This window comes from Anomaloglossus baeobatrachus, chromosome 7 (assembly GCF_048569485.1).
Source record: "Anomaloglossus baeobatrachus isolate aAnoBae1 chromosome 7, aAnoBae1.hap1, whole genome shotgun sequence".
In the NCBI taxonomy this organism is placed as follows: domain Eukaryota; kingdom Metazoa; phylum Chordata; class Amphibia; order Anura; family Aromobatidae; genus Anomaloglossus; species Anomaloglossus baeobatrachus.
This window is the reverse complement of record NC_134359.1, coordinates 184979720-185004245: the sequence shown is the minus strand read 5'-3', so window position 1 is coordinate 185004245 and position 24526 is coordinate 184979720. Positions and strand designations below refer to the sequence as shown.

The 24526-nt window shown below is 50.4% G+C and overlaps 1 protein-coding gene across 1 annotated transcript in view; it reads right to left on the bottom strand.

Annotated features, from left to right (window-relative positions):
* DNAH7 (dynein axonemal heavy chain 7) overlaps positions 1-23117 on the bottom strand; it is an 880767-nt gene extending 857650 nt beyond the window's left edge. The window contains exons 1-2 of the mRNA XM_075317837.1: positions 22888-23117; positions 6257-6322 (exon numbers count right to left, since the gene is read on the bottom strand). Coding sequence (XP_075173952.1) covers positions 6257-6322; positions 22888-22896 — 75 coding nt within the window. The 5' untranslated portion in view covers positions 22897-23117. The remainder of the gene's footprint in view (positions 1-6256; positions 6323-22887) is intronic.
* Between the last annotated feature and the right edge of the window lie 1409 nt (positions 23118-24526).

Below are 24526 nucleotides of genomic sequence, written 5' to 3'. Positions count from 1 at the left end.
GCAGAGAGATGGAGGAGCTAGAGACATAGGAGGAGCTAGATGCAGAGGGAGGAGCTAAATGCAGAGGAAGGAGCTTGAGGCAGAGAAAAGGAGCTAGATGCAGAGAGGGAGGAGCTAGAGGCAGAGGAGGAGCTAGAGGCAGAGGGAGATGCTAAAGGCAAAGCTCCTCCCTCCTCCTCTCCCTTCTATCTAGACAGAATCTCGTCAGTAACAACTGCCATCTCATATCTCAATAATGGGAAAGTCTTCACTGTATACAGATTTTACATCAGAATTGAGAGTTTTGATAATAACTAATCAGTTCGGCCAAGAAAGAAGCAAATTGATCAGATATATTACAAAGTCGATTATTTTCATGTGCGCTATTGATTTCTGAAATAAAAAATAAAACAACAGGTACGCTTTACTCATGTAACACATCATAAAGATTAGATAAATAATTTCAAGTATAGTAAATCTAGCAGTAAGTCAGTGTTTGCACCTCTGTGTGTTTCATAGTTTGTTAGAATAGTCACCTTTGCCACCACTACAACATTTGTGAATAGCCTAATTGAACACTATTCTTACAATTACAGTGGAACCTTAGATTAAGAGTAACTTGGTTTCAAAGCGTTTTGCAAGACAAGGAAAGCTTTTTAAAATTTTGTAACTTGGTTTAAGAGCAATGCTTTGCAAGAAGAGCAAATACTTATTGCGCACACTTCCGGTTCTGTCCTTTCACCGAGCTCTGACCCGCTCTGGAGGTAACTTTCTGTACATATGTGCTGTATACAGTATACCATTGTACAGTACAGTATATACTATATAGCATGTCCATCAATTTGCATTTGTGGATACAGTATTGTACTTTCTTTCTGCTAACCAGTGCAGCACATTATTTGTACTGTAATTAATTACCTGGGCAGTATTCCTACCCCACATTTGGCTTAGTTCTGCCCTCATTTTGGGGGTGAATAAATTTGGGGTTTGTTTTTTTGTGTATTGTACTAGAATAATGGTTGTCATATTTGTACATCATTTTTTCCCTATAGTGTTTATCCCGCACACCAACAATTCTATTGTAAGCATACGTGCAGTTTAATTTGTTTTATATGTTTTACTGTACAGAATTTTATATTCGTGTACTGTAATAATTTTATATTAATACAGTACATTATATTGTATTACTGTAATACGTTTATATAAATACAGTAAATATTTTCGGGTTGTGGAACGAATTGTCTGAGTTTCAATTATTTCCTATGGGAAAATTTGCTTTGATATAAGAGTAACTTGGTTTAAGAGCACACTCCCAGAACCAATTATGCTCGTAATCCAAGGTTCCACTGTATTTACTGTATGTATTAGAAAATGTTGAAAACCAATTTAATGATAACCTGTCACTAAGTTGTCTCTCAGTACAACATAAATATATAAAGAACCTACAGCTCCTCTTGATAATGTTCTGTTTCCATGTAATAAATTCAGTGAGCCTTTTTTTAGGGAACCACTCATAATGATCAGAAAGAGATCAGGATAATGCAGCTGCAGGGGTCTTACATCCAGAAGATAGTACTCCCAAGTTGGGGGTCTGAAAGAGCTCCTGTTCGGGCACAAGAATCGTGCTGATGAAGAATAGTAAAGGTCTTGTTGGTAGGACAGGCTCCAGCTGGTGACATGGTTGTTACACACTATGGACTGCTTTTCTCTACACTTAGTGCATGACAGCAGCACTACCGGCTGGAGGAAGTGTCCTGCCAACAAAACTTCACCGCTCTTCATTGGTACAGTTCTTATGCCTGCACAGGAACTTCTTCTATTCATTTGGAGGCAGCAGTGTGTAACGATGAGCTGGTCCCCAACTTGGGAGTATTGTCTTTTGAATGTAAGGGCGGCTTTGCACGTTCCAACATCACACGTGCAATGTCGGTGGGGTCAAATCGAAAGTGACGCACATCTGGCGTCACTTTCGACATCGTTGTGTGTAAATCCTAGATGATACGATTAATGAGCGCAAAAGCGTCGTTATCGTATCATCGGTGCAAGCTCCGACTTTTTCATAATTACGCTGCCGCGACAGGTACGATGCTGTTCCTCGTTCCTGCGGCAGCACACATCGCTGTGTGTGAAGCCGCAGGAGCGAGGAACATCTCCTTACCTGCCGCCGGCGGCTATACGGAAGGAAGGAGGTGGGCGGGATGTTTACATCCTGCTCATCTCCGCCCCTCCGCCGCTATTGGCCGCCTGCCGTGTGACGTCGCTGTGACGCCGCATGGCCCGCCCCCTTAAGAAGGAGGCGGGTCGCCGACCAGAGCGACGGTTGCAGGGCAGATGAGTGCATGTGAAGCTGGCGTAAGACCGCATTATACTGATCTTTTTGTGATCCCGCTGCCCTACTAGTCTTTTCAGCACCTCTATTCCGCAACCACTCACTAATAAAAAATATTTTTCTCTGTCCAGTTGGGTTTTGAGAGGAATGAGGCTTATGTGGCTAATAATTGTGTTAGTACAGTTTTTATTCTTGATCAGCACACTCCCTGACAGAAGTTCTGTCGCTTATCCATGTTATGTAAATAAAAGCTTATAACCTGACTTTAAATTCATCCATTGGTTTTATAAATTACTCGTTTGAAAGCTGAAACCCTCCCAAATTTGGTTTAAGTTATGAAAATAAAGTTGCTGCAAAGCTGAAATATTGATCATTTAATGAACACAGAAAGGTCAGATTTTGGCAAGACAAAAGTTTTGTCGCCTTGTCATATAATGCACCCAATTCTAGTTTACATCCTCACCTGTGCTCACTAAATGATCGGTTAATTAGTGGGTGTGTGTATAAAAAGAAACCCTGCACCCCAGACCTTCACTTGAACTGCAACTTGACCTCTAACCACATGCCAAAAATCCTCCCTGTGACCAAAGCCTTGATTAGCAAGAGGCTGAAGACCAGATCCACTGCAGAGGTGGCTGGTACCTTTAATGTGTCTCAGCCTCAAGTAAAAAAAATAAAAAAAAGATGTGAAGAGACGAGATGTTTTTGACAAGCCCAGGTCCGGCAGACTCTGCAAGACAACTGCTCAGGAGGAACGTTTGTTGTTTAGAAAATCCAAAGCCAGCCCCTCTTCCACTGCAGCAGAGCTCCAACAGGCCTGGTCACCTCAAGTCCTTGTGTCAACTAGAACAGATTGTAGGATTATGTCTCGAAATTGCCTCCATGGTCGAATCAGTGCCCAGAAGCCAGCACTAAACAAAAGACAATTAAAAAACACTGAGGCATTTGCAAAGTCCCACAGCCTGCTAAACAGATGGACGCTGGAAAAGTCGCAGAAGGTGGATTTCTCTGATGAATCTTCAGTTGAATTACACCACAGCCACCGCAAATACTGCAGGAGACCTACTGGAGCCTGTAAGGATCCAAAATACACCCAGAAAACAGTTAAGTTTGGTGGTGGAAAGATCATGGTCTGGGGTTACATTCAGTATGGAGTGTGCAAAACATTTGCAAGGTGGAAGGCAATATCAATAGCCTAAAATATCAAGAAGTATTAGCTACCTCTTACATTCCCAATCATAAAAGGGGTCAAATTCTGCTCCATCTCATACATCCATCTCTACAACAAATTTCCTCCTGCCAAAGAAGATCAAGGTGCTCAATAACTGGCCAGCCCAGTCATCAGACATGAACATCATTGACCATGTTTGGGGTAGGATGAAAGAGGAAGTTTGGCAGACAAAACAAAAGAATCTAGATGAACTCTGAGAGGCATGTAAGACTGCATTCTTTGCTATTCCTGATGACTTCATCAATAAATTGTATGAATCATTGTTGAACCGCATGGATACAGTCCAGTTTAAGCTCATTAAAGTCACACAAAATATTAAATATGGCTCTAATAGCACCACAACTTCTTTCACCAATGTTATGTAACATATCTTTGCATTAGAAGTTAATTATTTGTTTGAATTTCCCATTACTTTCTGTGGGCGACAAAACTTTTGTCTTGCCAAAATCTGACCTTTCTGTGCTCATTAAATGATCAATATTTCAGCTTTGTATCAACTTTATGTTCATAACCTAAACCAAATTTGGGAGGGTTTCAGCTTTCAAAAGAGTAATTTATAAAACCAATGGATGAATTTAAAGTCAGGTTATAAGCTTTCACTTACATAACATGGATAAGCGACAAAACTTGTCAGGGAGTGTACTACCCCTACTGTACACACTGGAAATATCTACGTATGATCTGGCGGTATTGTTTGTCCATTATATTGCAGTATTCTTGATCATTTTTTGACTTGGTACAGTAGTTTTTGTTAGTGATCAACATGGTGACATTAATCTGTCACTACTGAACATGCTGGTAATTTGTGCTTATGGCATAGCAATATTATTCATCTCATGTATACTGTTAAATTTTTATTCAACTCACACTGTAAATTTAGTTTATTAACAAAGTATACAACCTTTCTGCTGTTTTCAGTAAACCAATGACTCAAGAACAATCCAAAATTATTTCACCACTAGCATTAATATTGGTTTCACCTAAATCAACCACTTTTAATGAATACTACAGTGTCAGAATTATTCAACCCTATCATGACAAGTATCTTTAAAACTTAATAGAGCAAACTCTGGCTGTTATGACCTGCTGCATAGCCCAATACCAGCTCCTGGAAACCTTCCTGCTAAATCTTAAGGCCACGTCTCACTAAGCGACATCGCTAGCAACATCGCTGCTGAGTCACGTTTTTTGTGAAGCAACAGCGATCTTGCTAGCGATGTCGCTGTGTGTGACATCCAGCAACCGACCTGGCCCCTGCTCTGAGGTCGCCGGTTGTTGCTGAATGTCCTGGACCATTTTTTAGTTGTTGCTCTCCCGCTGTGAAGCACACATCGCTGTGTGTGACAGTGAGAGAGCAACAACTGAATGTGCAGGGAGCAGGGAGCTGGCTTTTGAAAGCCTGCAGTAAGTTGTAACCAAGGTAAATATCGGGTAACCAAGCAAAACGCTTTGCTTGGTTACCCGATATTTACCTTGGTTACTAGCGTCCGCCGCTCTCAGGCTGCCAGTGCCGGCTCCATGCACTCATAGCCAGAGTACACATCGGGTAAATAAGCAAAGCTGTTTGCTTATTAACCCGATGTGTACTCTGGCTACGAGTGCAGGGAGCCAGCACTAAGCGGTGTGCGTTGGTAACCAAGGTAAATATCGGGTAACCAAGCACTTGGTTACCCGATATTTACCTTAGTTACCAAGCGCAGCATCGCTTCCACGCGTCGCTGGTGGCTGGTGGCTGGTCACTGGTGAGATCTGCCTGTTTGACAGCTCACCAGCGACCATGTAGCAACGCTCCAGCGATCCCTGCCAGGTCAGATCGCTGGTGGGATCGCTGGAGCGTCGCTTAGTTTGACCGTACCTTTAGCCTATCCATGGGAATTGGCTTCCAGTTTATTTATATTGTTCGGTTTGAGTGCTGCAACGGCCTTCTTCAAAACTAATCAAAGATTTTCTCACAGAAGGCATGCTGTTTTCTTCTAGGATTTCCTGATATTTAATTAAGTCCCTCTTACTCTGCAAACATTGCAGCTTCATAGGCAAAACAATTCCAGTTTTGCTTCATTACGCCACACAATAAAATCCCCAAATTTCTCTGGATTTATAGTTTTAACACTAGAAGTCCCAGGAATTTCGAGCTCCATAGGATTCCAATGGTAAAAATGTCAAATGACCCCTCTCTGGAACTTCTAGTGTTAAGCAGATTGGAGTGGCCTTTTCTTGTACTCTCTGGGTCAATAGAGGTGTATGCCTTGGAGTTCAGGTACACAGACATTCAGTATTTTGTATGCGTCTTAGGCCTGTTTCACACTTCAGTGAAAAACACACTTTTTCATTAACGTGTGAAAAACGCATATGTCCCTCCGTGTGCCGTGATTCACGGCACACGTGGGTTGTCCATGTGCAATCCCTGTGACGTGATCCGTCATCCGTGATTGCACATGGAGATAATCTCACCTGTCCCTGCTCCTGCTGTCCGTGGTGCTGAACTCTCCGGCTCTGCTGTGTTTCTGTCCCCGCTGCAGCTACTTCCAGGTCGGCTGTGGCTGAATACATGAATATGCATGAGAATAAGCAGCCGGCTCTGAAGCAGCAGCATGCAGCGGCCGGAGAAAGTGTTGCTGGAGATGGGTGAGTTAAAAATGCTTTTTATTTTCAATGTCCGTGTTTTTTCTGGTACGTGTTTCACGGACCACACCATAAATACAAAACTGCAATATTACCTCTGGTAACTGTGGTAAAAATCTCAAAGAAGTCTTTGGGAACTTTCCTTTACTGGAGGTTGTAGACTGTGGAAATAAGAATAATATCAGGTTTTACACAAAACACTCTTAACAGGCAAAAAAATTAAAACACATCAAAAAAACATAAACATTAATAATGGCGGTGACAGAAAAAGTGCTATCCGTTCTCCATAAAAGGCATAGAAGACATTAATCTTTTTACTGCTTCAGTGCATCTATGACTAACACCCTAATGACCAGGCAAGAATTGGCCTCATGGGGGTTGTCTGGTCTAAATCCACGAGTCTGCAGTCCCTCTATGTGTCTGCAGCCTTATGAATCCTTACATCACACTGTGTACTGTGGGGATTGGCCGATGTCAGAGCCGGCCAGAGCATTGGGCCGTAGTAATGGCCTGAAGGACTGGGCTGCAACACTGGGGTACAGCATTGGGCAGCAGTATTGGACTGCAGTACTTGGCCACAGTATTGGCCTGCAGTTCTGGGCCGCAGCATTGGATAACAGTACTGAACAGCAACATTGGGCGCAGTACTGAGCAGCAACATTGGAACACTACACTGGGCCGCAACATTGGGCAGCAGTATTGAGCCGCAGTACTGGGCCGCAGTCTCGGGCCGCAGCATTGGCCACAATATTGGGCAGCAGTATTGGATGCAAGTATTGAGCCGCAGGACCGGGCAGAAACATTGGCCCGCTCATTGGGCTGCAGAATTGGGTTGCAGAATTGGCCTGTTGCATGTTGCTGCAGTACTGGGCTACAGTAGTGGGCTGCAGCATTGGGCCACAGTATTGGCCCTAAAGCAGGTTTTATATGTTGCGACATCGCTAGCCGATGCTAGCGATGCCAAGCGCGATAGCACCCGTCCCCGTCGTACGGCCGATATGTGGTGATCGCTGCCGTAGTGAACATTATCGCTACGGCAGCGTCACATGCACTTACCTGTCCTGCGACGTCGCTGTGACCGGTGATCCGCCTCCTTTCTAAGGGGGCGGTTCGTTCAGCGTCACAGCGACGTCACAGCAGCGTCACTGAACCGCCGCCCAATAAAAAAAGGAGAGGCGGAGATGAGCGACCGGAACATGCCGCCCACCTCCTTCCTTCCTCCTTTTCCGGTGGAGGCAGGTAAGGAGATGTTTGTCGCTCCTGTGGTGTCACACACAGCGATGTGTGCTGCCGCAGGAACGACAAACAACATCGTACCTGTCGCTGCAGCGATATTATGGAAATGAGCGATGTGACAACGAGCAACGTTTTTTGACGTTTTTGTGCTCGTTGATCGTCGCTCATTTGCGTTACACGCTGCGATGTCAGTAACGGCGCCGGATGTGCGTCACTAACGACGTGACCCCGACGGTATCTCATTGCCGATGTCGCAACATGTAAAGCCCGCTTAAGTTCTGGGTCGCAGTACCGAGCTACAGCATTGGGCCTCAGTACTTGGCCACAGTATTGGGCTGCAGTTCTCTGCCGCAGCATTGGGTCACAAAACGAGACTACAGCATTGGGCCACAGTACTGAGCTGCAGCATTGGGCCACAGTATTGGCCCTAAGTTCTAGACCATAGTACCGGGTCGCAGTACCGAGCTACAGCATTGGGCCTCAGTACTGGGCTACAGTATTTGACTGCAGTACTGGGCCGCAGTATTGGGCAGCAGGACTAGGCCACAGCACTGGGCTGCAGTATTGGGCCGCAATATCAGGCCATAATACTAAGCTGCAGCATTGGGAACGCAGAATTGGGCTGCAGTACTGGGCCACAGTATCGGGCTGCAGTTCTCTGCCGCAGCATTGAGTTGCAGAATTAGGCTGCAGCATTGAGCTGCAGAATTGAGCCACAGCATTGGGCCACAGGACTGAGCCGCAGTACTGGTCCGCAGTTTTGGCTGGCAGTAACATTGGGCTGCAGAATTGGTACGCACACGCCCTAATGTATGTATACTCCTGCACTGTATATACTCCAGCACTTTGTGTACACTTCCACACTGTATACACTCCCGCACTGTCCGGGATCATGCGCATTGAACCGAAATCCAGGAGTCGGACGTGATTGCAACAGAAAGGTGAGCACGATCATCCTCTGTTGCTCATACATTAGCATGTTAGCAGCCCACAGGGGTGTGCTTACATGCTAAGGGGGCCGACTAGCCATGGGAACTAACGCCCTTTCGACTAGTCACTGGCTAAAGATCCCATTATCTATGCTACTGTATACAGTGACGGTTAGGCAGGGATTAGCAATATGCACCCTGAACTGCTCGTGCTTTTGGGTGCATATTGCACCTGACAGGCTCTATTTAAGGGTTATCGCACTGGAGAAAGTGAGAACTCCTAAATGAGAGGAGGCAGACTCCAGTTTCTAAAGTATAGAGAGGTGAAGTGGATCTTTAAACTAGAGTTTAGATCTCCAGGAGGTCTGAAAATCAAATCATGAGTAAAACCAGGCACTCCAATTGAAAAAAAATCAGATGATATATATTTTATATTTTCAATCCAGTTGTGAAGACGAAGGTCAATTTATTGACCTTCTTCAATTCACGTGCTGGAGATTAAGTATTGTTTGATTTAGAACGGCAAGATACAGAGCGGTGTCCACCGTTATCTGAGCGTGTATTGAAAATATAAAATAAATATCATCTGATTTTTTTCAATAGGAGTGCCTGGTTTTACTGATTATTATTACAGCTTTGGAACTTACCTGATCGCACACAAATAGCCAGAAGTGACGTGTTTTTTGAACATCAAATCAGACTTGTATTATATTTATTGATTTGTTTCATTTTCTGAATATTGGTGATATATCTGTTTTTTATATGTTTGTTAATATAAATCAGGTGATTTTGATTGTTCTGGGGGTGTTAAGCGGGCTTTACACGCTGCGACATCGCTAATGCGGAGTCGTTGGGGTCACGGAATTTGTGACGCACATCCGGCCGCATTAGCGATGCCGTTGCGTGTGACACCGATAAGCGATTTTGCATCATTGCAAAAACGTGCAAAATCGCTAATCGGCGACATGGGGGTCCATTCTTAAAAATCGTTACTGCAGCAGTAACGAAGTTGTTCCTCGTTCCTGCAGCAGCACACATCGCTGCGTGTGACGCCGCAGGAACGAGGAAGCTCCCCTTACCTGCCTCCCGGCCGCTATGAGGAAGGAAGGAGGTGGGCGGGATGTTACGTCCCGCTCAGCTCCGCCCCTCTGCTGCTATTGGGCGGCGGTTCAGTGACGCTTCAGTGACGTCGCTGTGACGCCGCACGGACCGCCCCCTTAGAAAGGAGGCGGTTCGCCCGTCACAGCGACGTCGCCGGACAGGTAAGTATGTGTGACGGTTGTTGTGCGGCACGGGCAGCGATTTGCCCGTGTCGCGCAACAGATGGGGGCGGGTACCCACACTAGCGATATCGGGACCGATATCGCAGTGTGTAAAGTAGCCTTTAGTTTCACCTCACTCCTCTGTCAGCTGTATTTACTCTCTGCACTTGTACTGGGAATGCATAATGATTAAGACCGCTTGTCTGGTCGAGCAGAGTGAAGGCAAATAGCCGTAAAGTACATGACTGAGTGTCACGGATGTGTCTGGACCTTCAGGTGCTGCTGCTGGGACCAGATGCTGAAGGGCCCAGCGATCGTCCAGACGTTCATGGACGCTGTCCCTTTAAGGTCTTAATTTAGGTTTTTTCTGTTTCCTTGTCAGGTTGGAAGAGCCTTTCCTCCAGCTGGTCATTAAGGGCCTTTATAACGTGGGGCCTCTCACTCCTCCAGTCCGGGTTATACTCTTCACTTGGAGAAGTTGCTTGTTCAGGAGTGCATGTGGCTTCAGACTACTGTTGCTGTATATTCTGAAGATTCCCTCTCAAGATAAGTTGTTGTTTTTCCTTTTTTCCCTTTTGCTGTTTATTTTTGTGTTTGTTTTTCTCTACGTGAATTGGTGGATGGTGGGATTTAGTCCTAGGGTCTGGCTAGGAGACAGGGGCACGTTGGCGGGCCACACCTCCTAACCATTATAGGTACCTGTGGTTGGAGGGCAAGCGCAGGGCCCCCCAGTGTCAGGGTCAGTGCAGGAGCCTCTGGTTACCCCCCTCATTGTGTTTTAGCCTCCCTTTTTCCCAGGAGTCCACTTGCTGGGTGTCTTCCCTGCCTGTTGTTGCGTTGCTACATCATCTAGTACTGCGTTGTTTAAAGTCATATTGTCAGATTACAGCTGTACACTTCCCTGGTGTGTGTAATTCTGTGGCTGATGCTCCGACTCGTTTTCAGTGGGACAGATTCTGTTCATTAGACCCGATTCCGGAGGTTCAAGGCAAGAAGTGTCTTTTTCTGTGGTCACTGCCAGTGACACCGCATACAGTCTCATAGAACGGTCTGTACGTGTAAGCACATGGCATAGGTACCACTCAGCATGGAGGGAATGGGAAGATTTGTGTGCGCTAATGGGACATGATGCCAGGTTACATGACAATGTTTCCTTATTATTATTCTACATCAGCAGGGCCTTTGTAGACGGTACTTCATTGTCCAGTATTAATAGTAGAATGTCAGGATTAGCCTTTGCTTTCAGTTACATGACTTCAATGATTACACAAAGCATTTTTTAGTTAAGTAGGCCCTAAAGGGTTACAGGAAAAGTTGTAAATAGACCAGAGATAAACGGCGTCAGATTTCTTTCCAGTTATTACAGCAGATACTAAGTAGAGTCTGTAGCAGTCATTTTTAAGTGTTACTGGCCTTTATTGGAGCTTTTAGAATCAGTGAGTTAGTGTCATGTAGCTCCATTAGAAGTGGGGGTCTACAAGCTGAGGATGTGCATCAATACACGGACCGACTGGGTCTGCAAGCTGAGGATGTGCATCAATACACGGACAGACTGGGTCTACAAGCTGAGGATGTGCATCAATACACAGACAGACTGGGTCTACAAGCTGAGGATGTGCATCAATACATGGAAAGACTGGGTCTACAAGCTGAGGATGTGCATCAATACACGGACAGACTGGGTCTACAAGCTGAGGATGTGCATCAATACACAGACAGACTGGGTCTACAAGCTGAGGATGTGCATTAATACATGGACAGACTGGGTCTACAAGCTGAGGATGTGCATCAATACACGGACAGACTGGGTCTACAAGCTGAGGATGTGCATCAATACACGGACAGACTGGGTCTACAAGCTGAGGATGTGCATCAATACACGGACAGACTGGGTCTACAAGCTGAGGATGTGCATCAATACACGGACAGACTGGGTCTACAAGCTGAGGATGTGCATCAATACACAGACAGACTGGGTCTACAAGCTGAGGATGTGAATCAATACACGGACAGACTGGGTCTACAAGCTGAGGATGTGCATCAATACATGGACAGACTGGGTCTACAAGCTGAGGATGTGAATCAATACACGGACAGACTGGGTCTACAAGCTGAGGATGTGAATCAATACACGGACAGACTGGGTCTACAAGCTGAGGATGTGAATCAATACACGGACAGACTGGGTCTACAAGATGAGGATGTGCATCAATACACGGACAGACTGGGTCTGCAAGCTGAGGATGTGCATCAATACATGGACAGACTGGGTCTACAAGCTGAGGATGTGCATCAATACACACACAGACTTGGTATACAAGCTGAGGATGTGCATCAATACACGGACAGACTGGGTCTACAAGCTGAGGATGTGAATCAATACACGGACAGACTGGGTCTACAAGCTGAGGATGTGCATCAATACATGGACAGACTGGGTCTACAAGCTGAGGATGTGCATCAATACATGGATAGACTGGGTCTACAAGATGAGGATGTGCATTAATACATGGACAGACTGGGTCTACAAGCTGAGGATGTGCATCAATAAACGGACAGACTGGGTCTACAAGATGAGGATGTGCATCAATAAATGGACAGACTGGGTCTACAAGCTGAGGATGTGCATCAATACACGGACAGACTGGGTCTACAAGCTGAGGATGTGCATCAATACACAGACAGACTGGAACTACAAACTGAGGATGTGAATCAATACACGGACAGACTGGGTCTACAAGATGAGGATGTGCATCAATACATGGACAGACTGGGTCTACAAGCTGAGGATGTGAATCAATACACGGACAGACTGGGTCTACAAGATGAGGATGTGCATCAATAAATGGACAGACTGGGTCTACAAGCTGAGGATGTGCATCAATAAACGGACAGACTGGGTCTACAAGATGAGGATGTGCATCAATAAATGGACAGACTGGGTCTACAAGCTGAGGATGTGCATCAATACACGGACAGACTGGGTCTACAAGCTGAGGATGTGCATCAATACACAGACAGACTGGAACTACAAACTGAGGATGTGAATCAATACACGGACAGACTGGGTCTACAAGATGAGGATGTGCATCAATACATGGACAGACTGGGTCTACAAGCTGAGGATGTGAATCAATACACGGACAGACTGGGTCTACAAGCTGAGGATGTGAATCAATACACGGACAGACTGGGTCTACAAGCTGAGGATGTGCATCAATACACGGACAGACTGCGTCTACAAGATGAGGATGTGCATCAATACACGGACAGACTGGGTCTACAAGCTGAGGATGTGCATCAATACATGGACAGACTGGGTCTACAAGCTGAAGATGTGCATCAATACACACACAGACTGGGTCTACAAGCTGAGGATGTGCATCAATACACACACAGACTTGGTCTACAAGCTGAGGATGTGCATCAATACACGGACAGACTGGGTCTACAAGCTGAGGATGTGAATCAATACACGGACAGACTGGGTCTACAAGATGAGGATGTGCATCAATACACGGACAGACTGGGTCTACAAGCTGAGGATGTGAATCAATACATGGACAGACTGGGTCTACAAGCTGAGGATGTGCATCAATACACGGACAGACTTGGTCTACAAGCTGAGGATGTGAATCAATACATGGACAGACTGGGTCTACAAGCTGAGGATATGAATCAATACACAGACAGACTGGAATGTTTTCTGGCCAAGTCAAAAACTGATCAACAGGGTAGAGGAAAATGGATCACATTGTTTCCTTTAAGTGTTTCCAAGGCCTGCCCGGTCATCTGTTTTAGAAACTATGTCTCAAGAAGGCAAAATATCCAGGGTTCATTGCTAATTCATGAAGATTGTAAGTCATTTTCACGATTTCAGTTCATGGCAGTTGTCAAAAAATGCCTGGTAATTTTGGGGGAGTCTCCAAATGTATTCACTTCACACTCATTTAGGATAGGAGCAACGACAGAAGCTGCTGGATGGGGCTTAGGGCCTGACAGTTAAAAAAAAATTGGGAGATGGGAAACGAACAGATTTAAGAGCTACATTAGAATGCATTTATTATAAATGGCGTACATGTATATATATATGTGTATAGTTTGGTAATCATATAGTAGTTGTGTCTTCATTTAGGTAATTGTGTGGTCATTGTCTTTTGTTTCTTGTTTAAGCTGAACAAGCAATGCCTGGTTTGGATCATGGGACATTCATTTGTTTTTTGGGGGGCCTTACGTGCAGTAATTAGTAAGGCCTAATGGCAGAGAGTTGGGGTTCCCCAGTTCCTTGGCACAGGTGAGATGGATATGAAAAGGGGGAATGCAGTGGTATCAGCTGTTAAAAGAAATACAGTATCATGTGTTGTGCTAGAAAATGGAGGGGTGGCCATACGTCACCAGGTGCTGGAAAATACTAAGGAACATTTTTGGAGAGATGATAAAGTTCATCTTATTGACACGGATATTGATATACGGTTGTGGGGAATACAAGAAGGAGTGGAACGAGTGATTAAGTTGTGGAGGAACTCACTCTTGTAAGGTGTCACAAGAGCGAGTCTTGGCGGGATGTGGACTGTGTGTATACTCCCGCACTGAGTATATACTCCGCACTGTGTGTACACTCCCACTCTGTGTGTACACCCCCGCACTGTGTGTATACTCCCGCACTGTGTGTACACTCCCGCACTGTGTGTATACCCCTGCACTGTGTGTATACCCCTGCACTGTGTGTACACTCCCGCACTGTGTGTATACCCCTGCACTGTGTGTATACCCCTGCACTGTGTGTATACTCCCGCACTGAGTATATACTCCGCACTGTGTGTACACTCCCACTCTGTGTGTACACCCCCGCACTGTGTGTATACTCCCGCACTGTGTGTATACCCCTGCACTGTGTGTATACTCCCGCACTGTGTGTATACCCCTGCACTGTGTGTATACTCCCGCACTGTGTGTATACCCCCGCACTGTGTGTATAACCCCGCACTGTGTGTATACTCCCGCACTGTGTGTACACCCCCGCACTGTGTGTATATACCCCCGCACTGTGTGTATGCCCCCGCACTGTGTGTATACTCCCGCACTGTGTGTATACTCCCGCACTGTGTGTACACTCCCGCACTGTGTGTATACCCCTGCACTGTGTGTATACCCCTGCACTGTGTGTACACTCCCGCACTGTGTGTATACCCCTGCACTGTGTGTATACCCCTGCACTGTGTGTATACTCCCGCACTGTGTGTACACTCCCGCACTGTGTGTACACTCCCGCACTGTGTGTATACCCCTGCACTGTGTGTACACTCCCGCACTGTGTGTACACCCCCGCACTGTGTGTACACTCCTGCACTGTGTGTATACTCCCGCACTAAGTATATACTCCGCACTGTGTGTACACTCCCACTCTGTGTGTACACCCCCGCACTGTGTGTATACTCCCGCACTGTGTGTATACCCCTGCACTGTGTGTATACTCCCGCACTGTGTGTATACTCCCGCACTGTGTGTATACTCCCGCACTGTGTGTACACTCCCGCACTGTGTGTATACCCCTGCACTGTGTGTATACTCCCGCACTGTGTGTACACTCCCGCACTGTGTGTATACCCCTGCACTGTGTGTATACCCCTGCACTGTGTGTATACTCCCACACTGTGTGTACACTCCCGCACTGTGTGTACACTCCCGCACTGTGTGTACACCCCCGCACTGTGTGTACACCCCCGCACTGTGTGTACACTCCCGCACTGTGTGTACACTCCCGCACTGAGTATATACTCCGCACTGTGTGTACACTCCCACTCTGTGTGTACACCCCCGCACTGTGTGTACACTCCCACTCTGTGTGTACACCCCCGCACTGTGTGTATACTCCCGCACTGTGTGTATACTCCCGCACTGTGTGTATACTCCCGCACTATGTGTACACTCCCGCACTGTGTGTATCTCCCTGCACTGTGTGTATACTCCTGCACTGTGTGTACACTCCCGCACTGTGTGTATACCCCTGCACTGTGTGTATACCCCTGCACTGTGTGTATACTCCCGCACTGTGTGTACACTCCCACACTGTGTGTACACCCCTGCACTGTGTGTACACTCTCGCACTGTATACACTCTCGCACTGTATACACTCTCGCACTGTATACACTTTTGCACTGTGTGTATATTCCCGCACTGTGTGTACAATCCTGCACTGTATACACTTCTGCACTGTTTGTACACTCCCACACTGTGTATACAGTCCCGCACTGTGTGTACACCCCCGCACTGTGTGTATACTCCCGCACTGTGTGTATACCCCCGCACTGTGTGTATATTCCCGCACTGTGTGTACACCCCCGCACTGTGTGTATTTTCCCGCACTGAATATATACTCCGCACTGTGTGTACACTCCCGCACTGTGTGTATACCCCCGCACTGTGTGTATACCCCCGCACTGTGTGTACACCCCCGCACTGTGTGTATACTCCCGCACTGTGTGTATACTCCCGCACTGTGTGTATACCTCCGCACTGTGTGTATACCCCCGCACTGTGTGTATACTACCGCACTGTGTGTATACTCAGTGGCGTAACTAGAGTTGGATGGGCCCCGGTGCAAAGTTTAGACCTGGGCCCCCCCTCCACATACACAGACACTTGGGGTAAGGCATACCTCCCAACTTTTAAAGAAGGAAAAGAAGGACAAAGTTTTCGGCGCGCGTAGCGCGCCGCGGCAAATTTTTAGGCCACGCCCCCTAACCACACCCATTTCACAGTCACGCCCATATCCACTCCCCATCCACACCCATTCAGCATGGACACGCAGGCAGCCGGCGGGCCTCCAGCATGGACACGCAGGCAGCCGGCGGGCCTCCAGCATGGACACGCAGGCAGCCGGCGGGCCTCCAGCATGGACACGCAGGCAGCCGGCGGGCCTCCAGCATGGACACGCAGGCAGCCGGCGGGCCTCCAGCATGGACACGCAGGCAGCCGGCGGGCCTCCAGCATGGACACGCAGGCAGCCGGCGGGCCTCCAGCATGGACACGCAGGCAGCCGGCGGGCCTCCAGCATGGAAACGCAGGGAGCCACAGTGAGGCGGCCGGTCGCCCACACAGTGAGGTGGCCGGTCGCCTTCACAGACAGGTGGCAGGGGGGCGCCCGCACAGACAGGCGGCAGGGGGGCGCCCGCACAGACAGGCGGCAGGGGGGCGCCCGCACAGACAGGCGGCCGGGGGGCGCCCGCACAGACAGGCGGCCAGGGGGCGCCCGCACAGACAGGCGGCCGGCCGACCGCACAGACAGGCGGCCGGCCGACCGCACAGAGAGGCTCCGGCCGGGGGTGAGGGGGGGGGAGGGAGGGAAATCAGCGCTGGGGAGATTTTACTGTACCAGCAGCAGCACAGGCAGCGCTCCTCTCTGTTATGCCACGTCTACTGGGATGGTAGGAGGGAAAAGCAGGGAGGCGGAGAGAGAGTGGGTGGGCGGAGCCCGGGAGCCGGCCGTCCCGATCGTGGCAACGGGACAAACAACGTAAAGCGTGAAAGTCCCGCTGTATCCGGGACGGTTGGGAGGTATGGGGTAAGGGATAATGACACTGACACTCGGGGTACAGGATAATGACGCTGACACTTGGCTCTCACCCACAGCACCCTGAAATCCCTCTATCAGCACCCAGCTTTCCTATGTTCTGATATTTATCTTGTCCTCAGCACCCAGCTTTCCCATATCAGAGCATGAGAAAGCTGGGTGCTGAGAGATGTATATCAGAACATGGGAAAGCTGGGTGCTGAGAGATGTATATCAGAACATGGGAAAGCTGGGTGCTGAGAGATGTATAGCAGAGCATGGGAAAGTTGGCTGCTGAGGGAAAGAGCCTTTTTCCCTCAGCACAAAACATTTCCATCCCATACTTGTATCTTTGTCCCCCCTGTATAAAGTTCTCAAAATACTGTAACAGCCCCCACATAGCCTTCCAAATAATTGTATAAAGGGTCTCACATAACCCTTCATATATTAGAATGCAGATACATAGCCCTCCATATATTATAATGCACCCCCATAATCCTCCATGTATAAAGTAGCCCTTCAATTATAATGCATTTCCTATAGTTCTCCATGTATTAAAATTCACCCCATAGTTCTCCATATATTATACTGCACCACATAGTCCTCCATGTTTTTAATGCACTTCCATAGTCCATGTATAAGGTAGCCTTTATAGTCCTCCATATATTATAATGCAGCCCCCATAGTCCTATATGTATTATAACACAACCCCATAAAACTTCAGATGGTATTATGCAGCCCCATACTCCTCCATGTATAATTCACCCCTATATTCCATGTATAAGGTGTCCCTTCATTTTGTATTATACAGCCCCCCCCCGACCTCCATTTTAATGCAGCCCTATAGACCTCCAGTATAATGCAGCCTCATAGACCTCTATGTATATTACACCTCTATATTCAATGTATAAGGTGTCCTTCATGTTTATTATGCAGCCTCACCAGGCCTCCATATATAATAATGCAGCCAACCTCTCCAGGCCTCCATGTATAATATAGCAGCCAGCCTCCCAGGCCTCCATGTATAATATAGCAGCCAGCCTCCCCAGGCCTCCATGTATAATAATGCAGCCAGCCTCCCCAGGCCTCCATGTATAATAATGCAGCCAGCCTACCCAGGCCTCCATGTATAATAATGCAGCCAGCCTCCCCAGGCCTCCATGTATAATAATGCAGCCAGCCTCCCCAGGCCTCCATGTATAATAATGCAGCCAGCCTACCCAGGCCTCCATGTATAATAATGCAGCCAGCCTCCCCAGGCCTCCATGTATAATAATGCAGCCAGCCTCCCCAGACCTCCATGTATAATAATGCAGCCAGCCTCCCCAGGCCTCATGTATAATAATGCAGCCAGCCTCCCCAGGCCTCCATGTATAATAATGCAGCCAGCCTCCCCAGACCTCCATGTATAATAATGCAGCCAGCCTCCCCAGACCTCCATGTATAATAATGCAGCCAGCCTCCCCAGGCCTCCATGTATAATAATGCAGCCAGCCTCCCCAGGCCTCCATGTATAATAATGCAGCCAGTCTCCCCAGGCCTCATGTATAATAATGCTGCCAGCCTCCCCAGGGCTCATGTATAATAATGCTGCCAGCCTCCCCAGGCCTCCATCTATAATAATGCTGCCAGCCTCCCCAGGCCTCCATGTACAGTATAATGCAGTCTCCCCAGGCCTCCATGTACAGTATCATGCAGCCTCCCCACCCCAGGCCTCCATGTACAGTATCATGCAGCCTCCCCACCCCAGGCCTCCATGTACAGTATCATGCAGCCTCCCCACCCCAGGCCTCCATGTACAGTATCATACAGCCTCCCCACCCCAGGCCTCCATGTACAGTATCATGCAGCCTCCCCACCCCAGGCCTCCATGTACAGTATCATGCAGCAGCCTCCCCACCCCAGGCCTCCATGTACAGTATCATACAGCCTCCCCACCCCAGGCCTCCATGTACAGTATCATGCAGCCTCCCCACCCCAGTTCTCCATGTACAGTATCATGCAGCCTCCCCACCCCAGGCCTCCATGTACAGTATCATGCAGCCTCCCCAACCCAGGCCTCCATCATGGAGGCCTGGGTTGGGGAGGCTGCATGATACTGTACATGGAGGCCTGGGGTGGGGAGGCTGCATGATACTGTACATGGAGGCCTGGGGTGGGGAGGCTGCATGATACTGTACATGGAGGCCTGGGGTGGGGAGGCTGCATGATACTGTACATGGAGGCTCCATGTACAGTATCATGCAGCCGCCCCACCCCAGGCCTCCATGTACAGTATCATACAGCCTCCCCACCCCAGGCCTCCATGTACAGTATCATGCAGCCTCCCCACCCCAGGCCTCTGACCACCGTGTACTCACTTTATATATATAAAAAAAAAAAAAAACAAGTACTCACCGATCTTCTCCTTCCACTGCTGCTCTGTCCTGACGTCTCCTTGTTCCACTGCTGCTGTACTCCCTGCTCTCCTCCTTCCACTGCTGCTCGTCCTCCTCTCTCTCCCGGTGCTCCGGTCGGCGTCCTCCCTCCCTGCGCTCTGTGCACTCAGCACAGCAGTCGCACAGGAGTGACGTCACCGCGCAGGCACAGGGGGAGTATGATGATGCAGAGCGGCGCTGGCCGCTCTATGCTTCATTATTACTGTGCGCGGTGACGGGGGAGGGGGGCCCCGGTGCCGCCGCTGACATCGGGCAGGAGGGCCCGGTGTCGGGGGCGGCAGCGGGTCATATAGTGGGCGCGTGCACTGTGACAGATCAGCGCAGCTTCTCTCTCACTGAGAGGAGCTGGCTGCTGATCTGTCGGGTCCCCGCGGGCCCCAAACTGCCCGGGCCCGGTCGCGATGGCGACCGCTGCGACCGCGGTCGTTACGCCCCTGTGTATACTCCCGCACTGTGTGTATACTCCCGCACTGTGTGTATACTTCCGCACTGTGTGTACACTCCCGCTCTGTGTGTACACTCCCGCTCTGTGTGTACACCCCCGCACTGTGTGTACACTCCCGCACTGTGTGTACACTCCCGCACTGTGTGTATACTCCCGCACTGTGTGTATATTCCCGCACTGAGTATATACTCCGCACTATGTGTACACTCCCGCTCTGTGTGTACACCCCTGCACTGTGTGTACACTCCCGCACTGTGTGTACACCCCCTGCACTGTGTGTACACCCCCGCACTGTGTGTATACCCCCGCACTGTGTGTATACCCCCGCACTGAGTGTACACTCCCGCACTGTATGTAAACCCCCGCACTGTGAGTACACCCCCGCACTGTGAGTACACCCCCGCACTGTGTGTACACTCCCGCACTGTGTGTACACTCCCGCACTGTGTGTACACTCCCGCACTGTGTGTATACCCCCGCACTGTGTATACACCCCCGCACTGTGTGTATACCCCCGCACTGTGTGTATACTCCCGCACTGTGTGTATACCCCCGCACTGTGTGTATACTCCCGCACTGTGTGTACACTCCTGCACTGTGTGTATACCCCCGCACTGTGTCTATACTCCCGCACTGTGTGTACACTCCCGCACTATGAGTATACTCCCGCACTGTGTGTACACTCTCGCACTGTGTGTACACCCCTGCACTGTGTGTACACTCTCGCACTGTATACACTCTTGCACTATGTGTATATTCCCGCACTGTGTGTACAATCCTGCACTGTATACACTTCTGCACTGTGTATACAGTCCCGCACTGTGTGTATACCCCCGCACTGTGTGTACACCCCCGCACTGTGTATACACTCCCGCACTGTGTGTATACCCCCGCACTGTGTATACACCCCCACACTGTGTGTAAACCCCCGCACTGTGTGTATACCCCCGCACTGTGTGTATACCCCCGCACTGTGTGTATACCCCCGCACTGTGTGTATACTCCCGCACTGTGTGTATACCCCCGCATTGTGTGTACACCCCCGAACTGTGTGTATATTCCCAAACTGTGTGTACACTCCCGCACTGTGCGTACACTCCCACACTGTGTGTACATCCCCACACTGTGTGTACTCTCTCGCACTGTATACACTCTCGCACTGTATACACTTTTGCACTGTGTGTATATTCCCGCACTGTGTGTACAATCCTGCACTGTGTACACTTCTGCACTGTGTGTACACTCCCGCACTCTGTGTGTACACTCCCACACTGTGTATACAGTCCCGCACTGTGTGTATACCCCAGCACTGTGTGTACACCCCCGCACTGTGTGTATACCCCCGCACTATGTGTACACCCCCGCACTGTGTGTACAATCCTGCACTGTATACACTCCCGCACTGTGCGTACACTCCCACACTGTGTGTACATCCCCACACTGTGTGTACTCTCTCGCACTGTATACACTCTCGCACTGTATACACTTTTGCACTGTGTGTATATTCCCGCACTGTGTGTACAATCCTGCACTGTATACACTTCTGCACTGTGTGTACACTCCCACACTGTGTATACAGTCCCGCACTGTGTGTATACCCCCGCACTGTGTGTACACTCCCGCACTGTGTGTATACCCCCGCACTGTGTGTACACTCCCCCACTGTGTGTACACCCCCGCACTGTGTGTATACCCCCCGCACTGTGTGTATACCCCCGCACTGTGTGTATACCCCCGCACTGTGTGTACACCCCCGCACTGTGTGTACACCCCCGCACTGTGTGTATACCCCCGCACTGTGTACACCCCCGCACTGTGTGTACACCCCCGCACTGTGTGTACACCCCCGCACTGTGTGTATACCCCCGCACTGTGTACACCCCCGCACTGTGTGTACACCCCCGCACTGTGTGTACACCCCCGCACTGTGTGTATACCCCCGCACTGTGTACACCCCCGCACTGTGTGTACACCCCCGCACTGTGTGTACACTCCCGCACTGTGTGTACACCCCCGCACTGTGTGTACACTCCCGCACTGTGTGTACACTCCCGCACTGTGTGTACCCCCCGCACTGTGTGTATACTCCCGCACTGTGTGTACACCCCCGCACTGTGTGTACACCCCCGCACTGTGTGTACACCCCCGCACTGTGTGTACACCCCCGCACTGTGTGTACACCCCCGCACTGTGTGTACACTCCCGCACTGTGTGTACACTCCCGCACTGTGTGTACACTCCCGCACTGTGTGTACCCCCCGCACTGTGTGTATACTCCCGCACTGTGTGTACACCCCCGCACTGTGTGTATAACCCCGCACTGTGTACACCCCCGCACTGTGTGTACCCCCCGCACTGTGTATATACTCCGCACTGTGTATATACTCCGCACTGTGTGTATAACCCCGCACTGTGTACACCCCCGCACTGTGTGTACACCCCCGCACTGTGTGTATACCCCCGCACTGTGTACACCCCCGCACTGTGTGTACACCCCCGCACTGTGTGTACACCCCCGCACTGTGTGTATACCCCCGCACTGTGTACACCCCCGCACTGTGTGTACACCCCCGCACTGTGTGTACACTCCCGCACTGTGTGTACCCCCCGCACTGTGTGTATACTCCCGCACTGTGTGTATAACCCCGCACTGTGTACACCCCCGCACTGTGTGTACACCCCCGCACTGTGTGTATACCCCCGCACTGTGTGTACCCCCCGCACTGTGTGTATACTCCCGCACTGTGTGTACACCCCCGCACTGTGTGTATAACCCCGCACTGTGTACACCCCCGCACTGTGTGTACCCCCCGCACTGTGTATATACTCCGCACTGTGTATATACTCCGCACTGTGCTGCTCACCTGCTCCATGGCTCTGGAAGGACACGCCCAGCTCTGTTGATCCCCGCTGTTGCTAGGTGACCGCGCTGTCAGTACAGATTACCGCAGGCACTGGGCTGCCACTAATACAGCAGAGGCACCATTGCCCCTCGCTATTCCAGGGGCTTCCTCTCCAGAAAAAACGGTTATATCTGCCGCTTAGGAAACCGCCTGTGACCGCAGCTTTTACAGGACGCGTCAGTCCCTGAGTCTGTGCTGCGTCTACTGGTTGTCATGGAAGCTACCAATCACTGCTGAGGGGAGGGGCTACGGTTGTGTACATGCTGCTAGGGGTAACGGATTGCGTCTAGACTGGAGTTGCTCTTGTGAGGAGATGACGTCACATAAAAGGCGGGGCCTCCTCCAGCTGAAGTCAGCTGATCCTTGCATCTGTGGTGTGCACGGGGTCCTAGGACGGGGCTGCGGCTGTGGCTGTGGCTGAATGAGCTCGTGTGCACGGGGGATCTGAGGACGGAGCTGCTGGAGCTCGTGTGCACGGGGATCTGAGGACGGCGCTGCCGGAGCTCGTGTGCACGGGGGATCTGAGGACGGGGCTGCCGGAGCTCGTGTGCACGGGGATCTGAGGACGGCGCTGCCGGAGCTCGTGTGCACGGGGGATCTGATGACGGCGCTGCCGGAGCTCGTGTGCACGGGGATTTGAGGACGGCGCTGCTGGAGCTCGTGTGCACGGGGGATCTGAGGACGGGGCTGCCGGAGCTCGTGTGCACGGGGGATCTGAGGACGGGGCTGCCGGAGCTCGTGTGCACGGGGGATCTGAGGACGGGGCTGCCGGAGCTCGTGTGCACGGGGGATCTGAGGACGGGGCTGCCGGAGCTCGTGTGCACGGGGGATCTGAGGACGGGGCTGCCGGAGCTCGTGTGCACGGGGGATCTGAGGACGGGGCTGCTGGAGCTCGTGTGCACGGGGGATCTGAGGACGGGGCTGCTGGAGCTCGTGTGCACGGGGGATCTGAGGACGGGGCTGCCGGAGCTCGTGTGCACGGGGGATCTGAGGACGGGGCTGCCGGAGCTCGTGTGCACGGGGGATCTGAGGACGGGGCTGCCGGAGCTCGTGTGCACGGGGGATCTGAGGACGGGGCTGCCGGAGCTCGTGTGCACGGGGGATCTGAGGACGGGGCTGCTGGAGCTCGTGTGCACGGGGATCTGAGGACGGGGCTGCCGGAGCTCGTGTGCACGGGGGATCTGAGGACGGGGCTGCCGGAGCTCGTGTGCACGGGGGATCTGAGGACGGGGCTGCCGGAGCTCGTGTGCACGGGGGATCTGAGGACGGGGCTGCCGGAGCTCGTGTGCACGGGGGATCTGAGGACGGCGCTGCTGGAGCTCGTGTGCACGGGGGATCTGAGGACGGGGCTGCTGGAGCTCGTGTGCACGGGGGATCTGAGAACGGGGCTGCCGGAGCTCGTGTGCACTGGAGACGGGGCTGCCGGAGCTCGTGTGCACGGGGGATCTGAGGATGGGGCTGCCGGAGCTCTTGTGCACGGGGGATCTGAGGACGGCGCTGCCGGAGCTCGTGTGCACGGGGGATCTGAGGACGGGGCTGCTGGAGCTCGTGTGCACGGGGGATCTGAGGACGGCGCTGCCGGAGCTCGTGTGCACTGGAG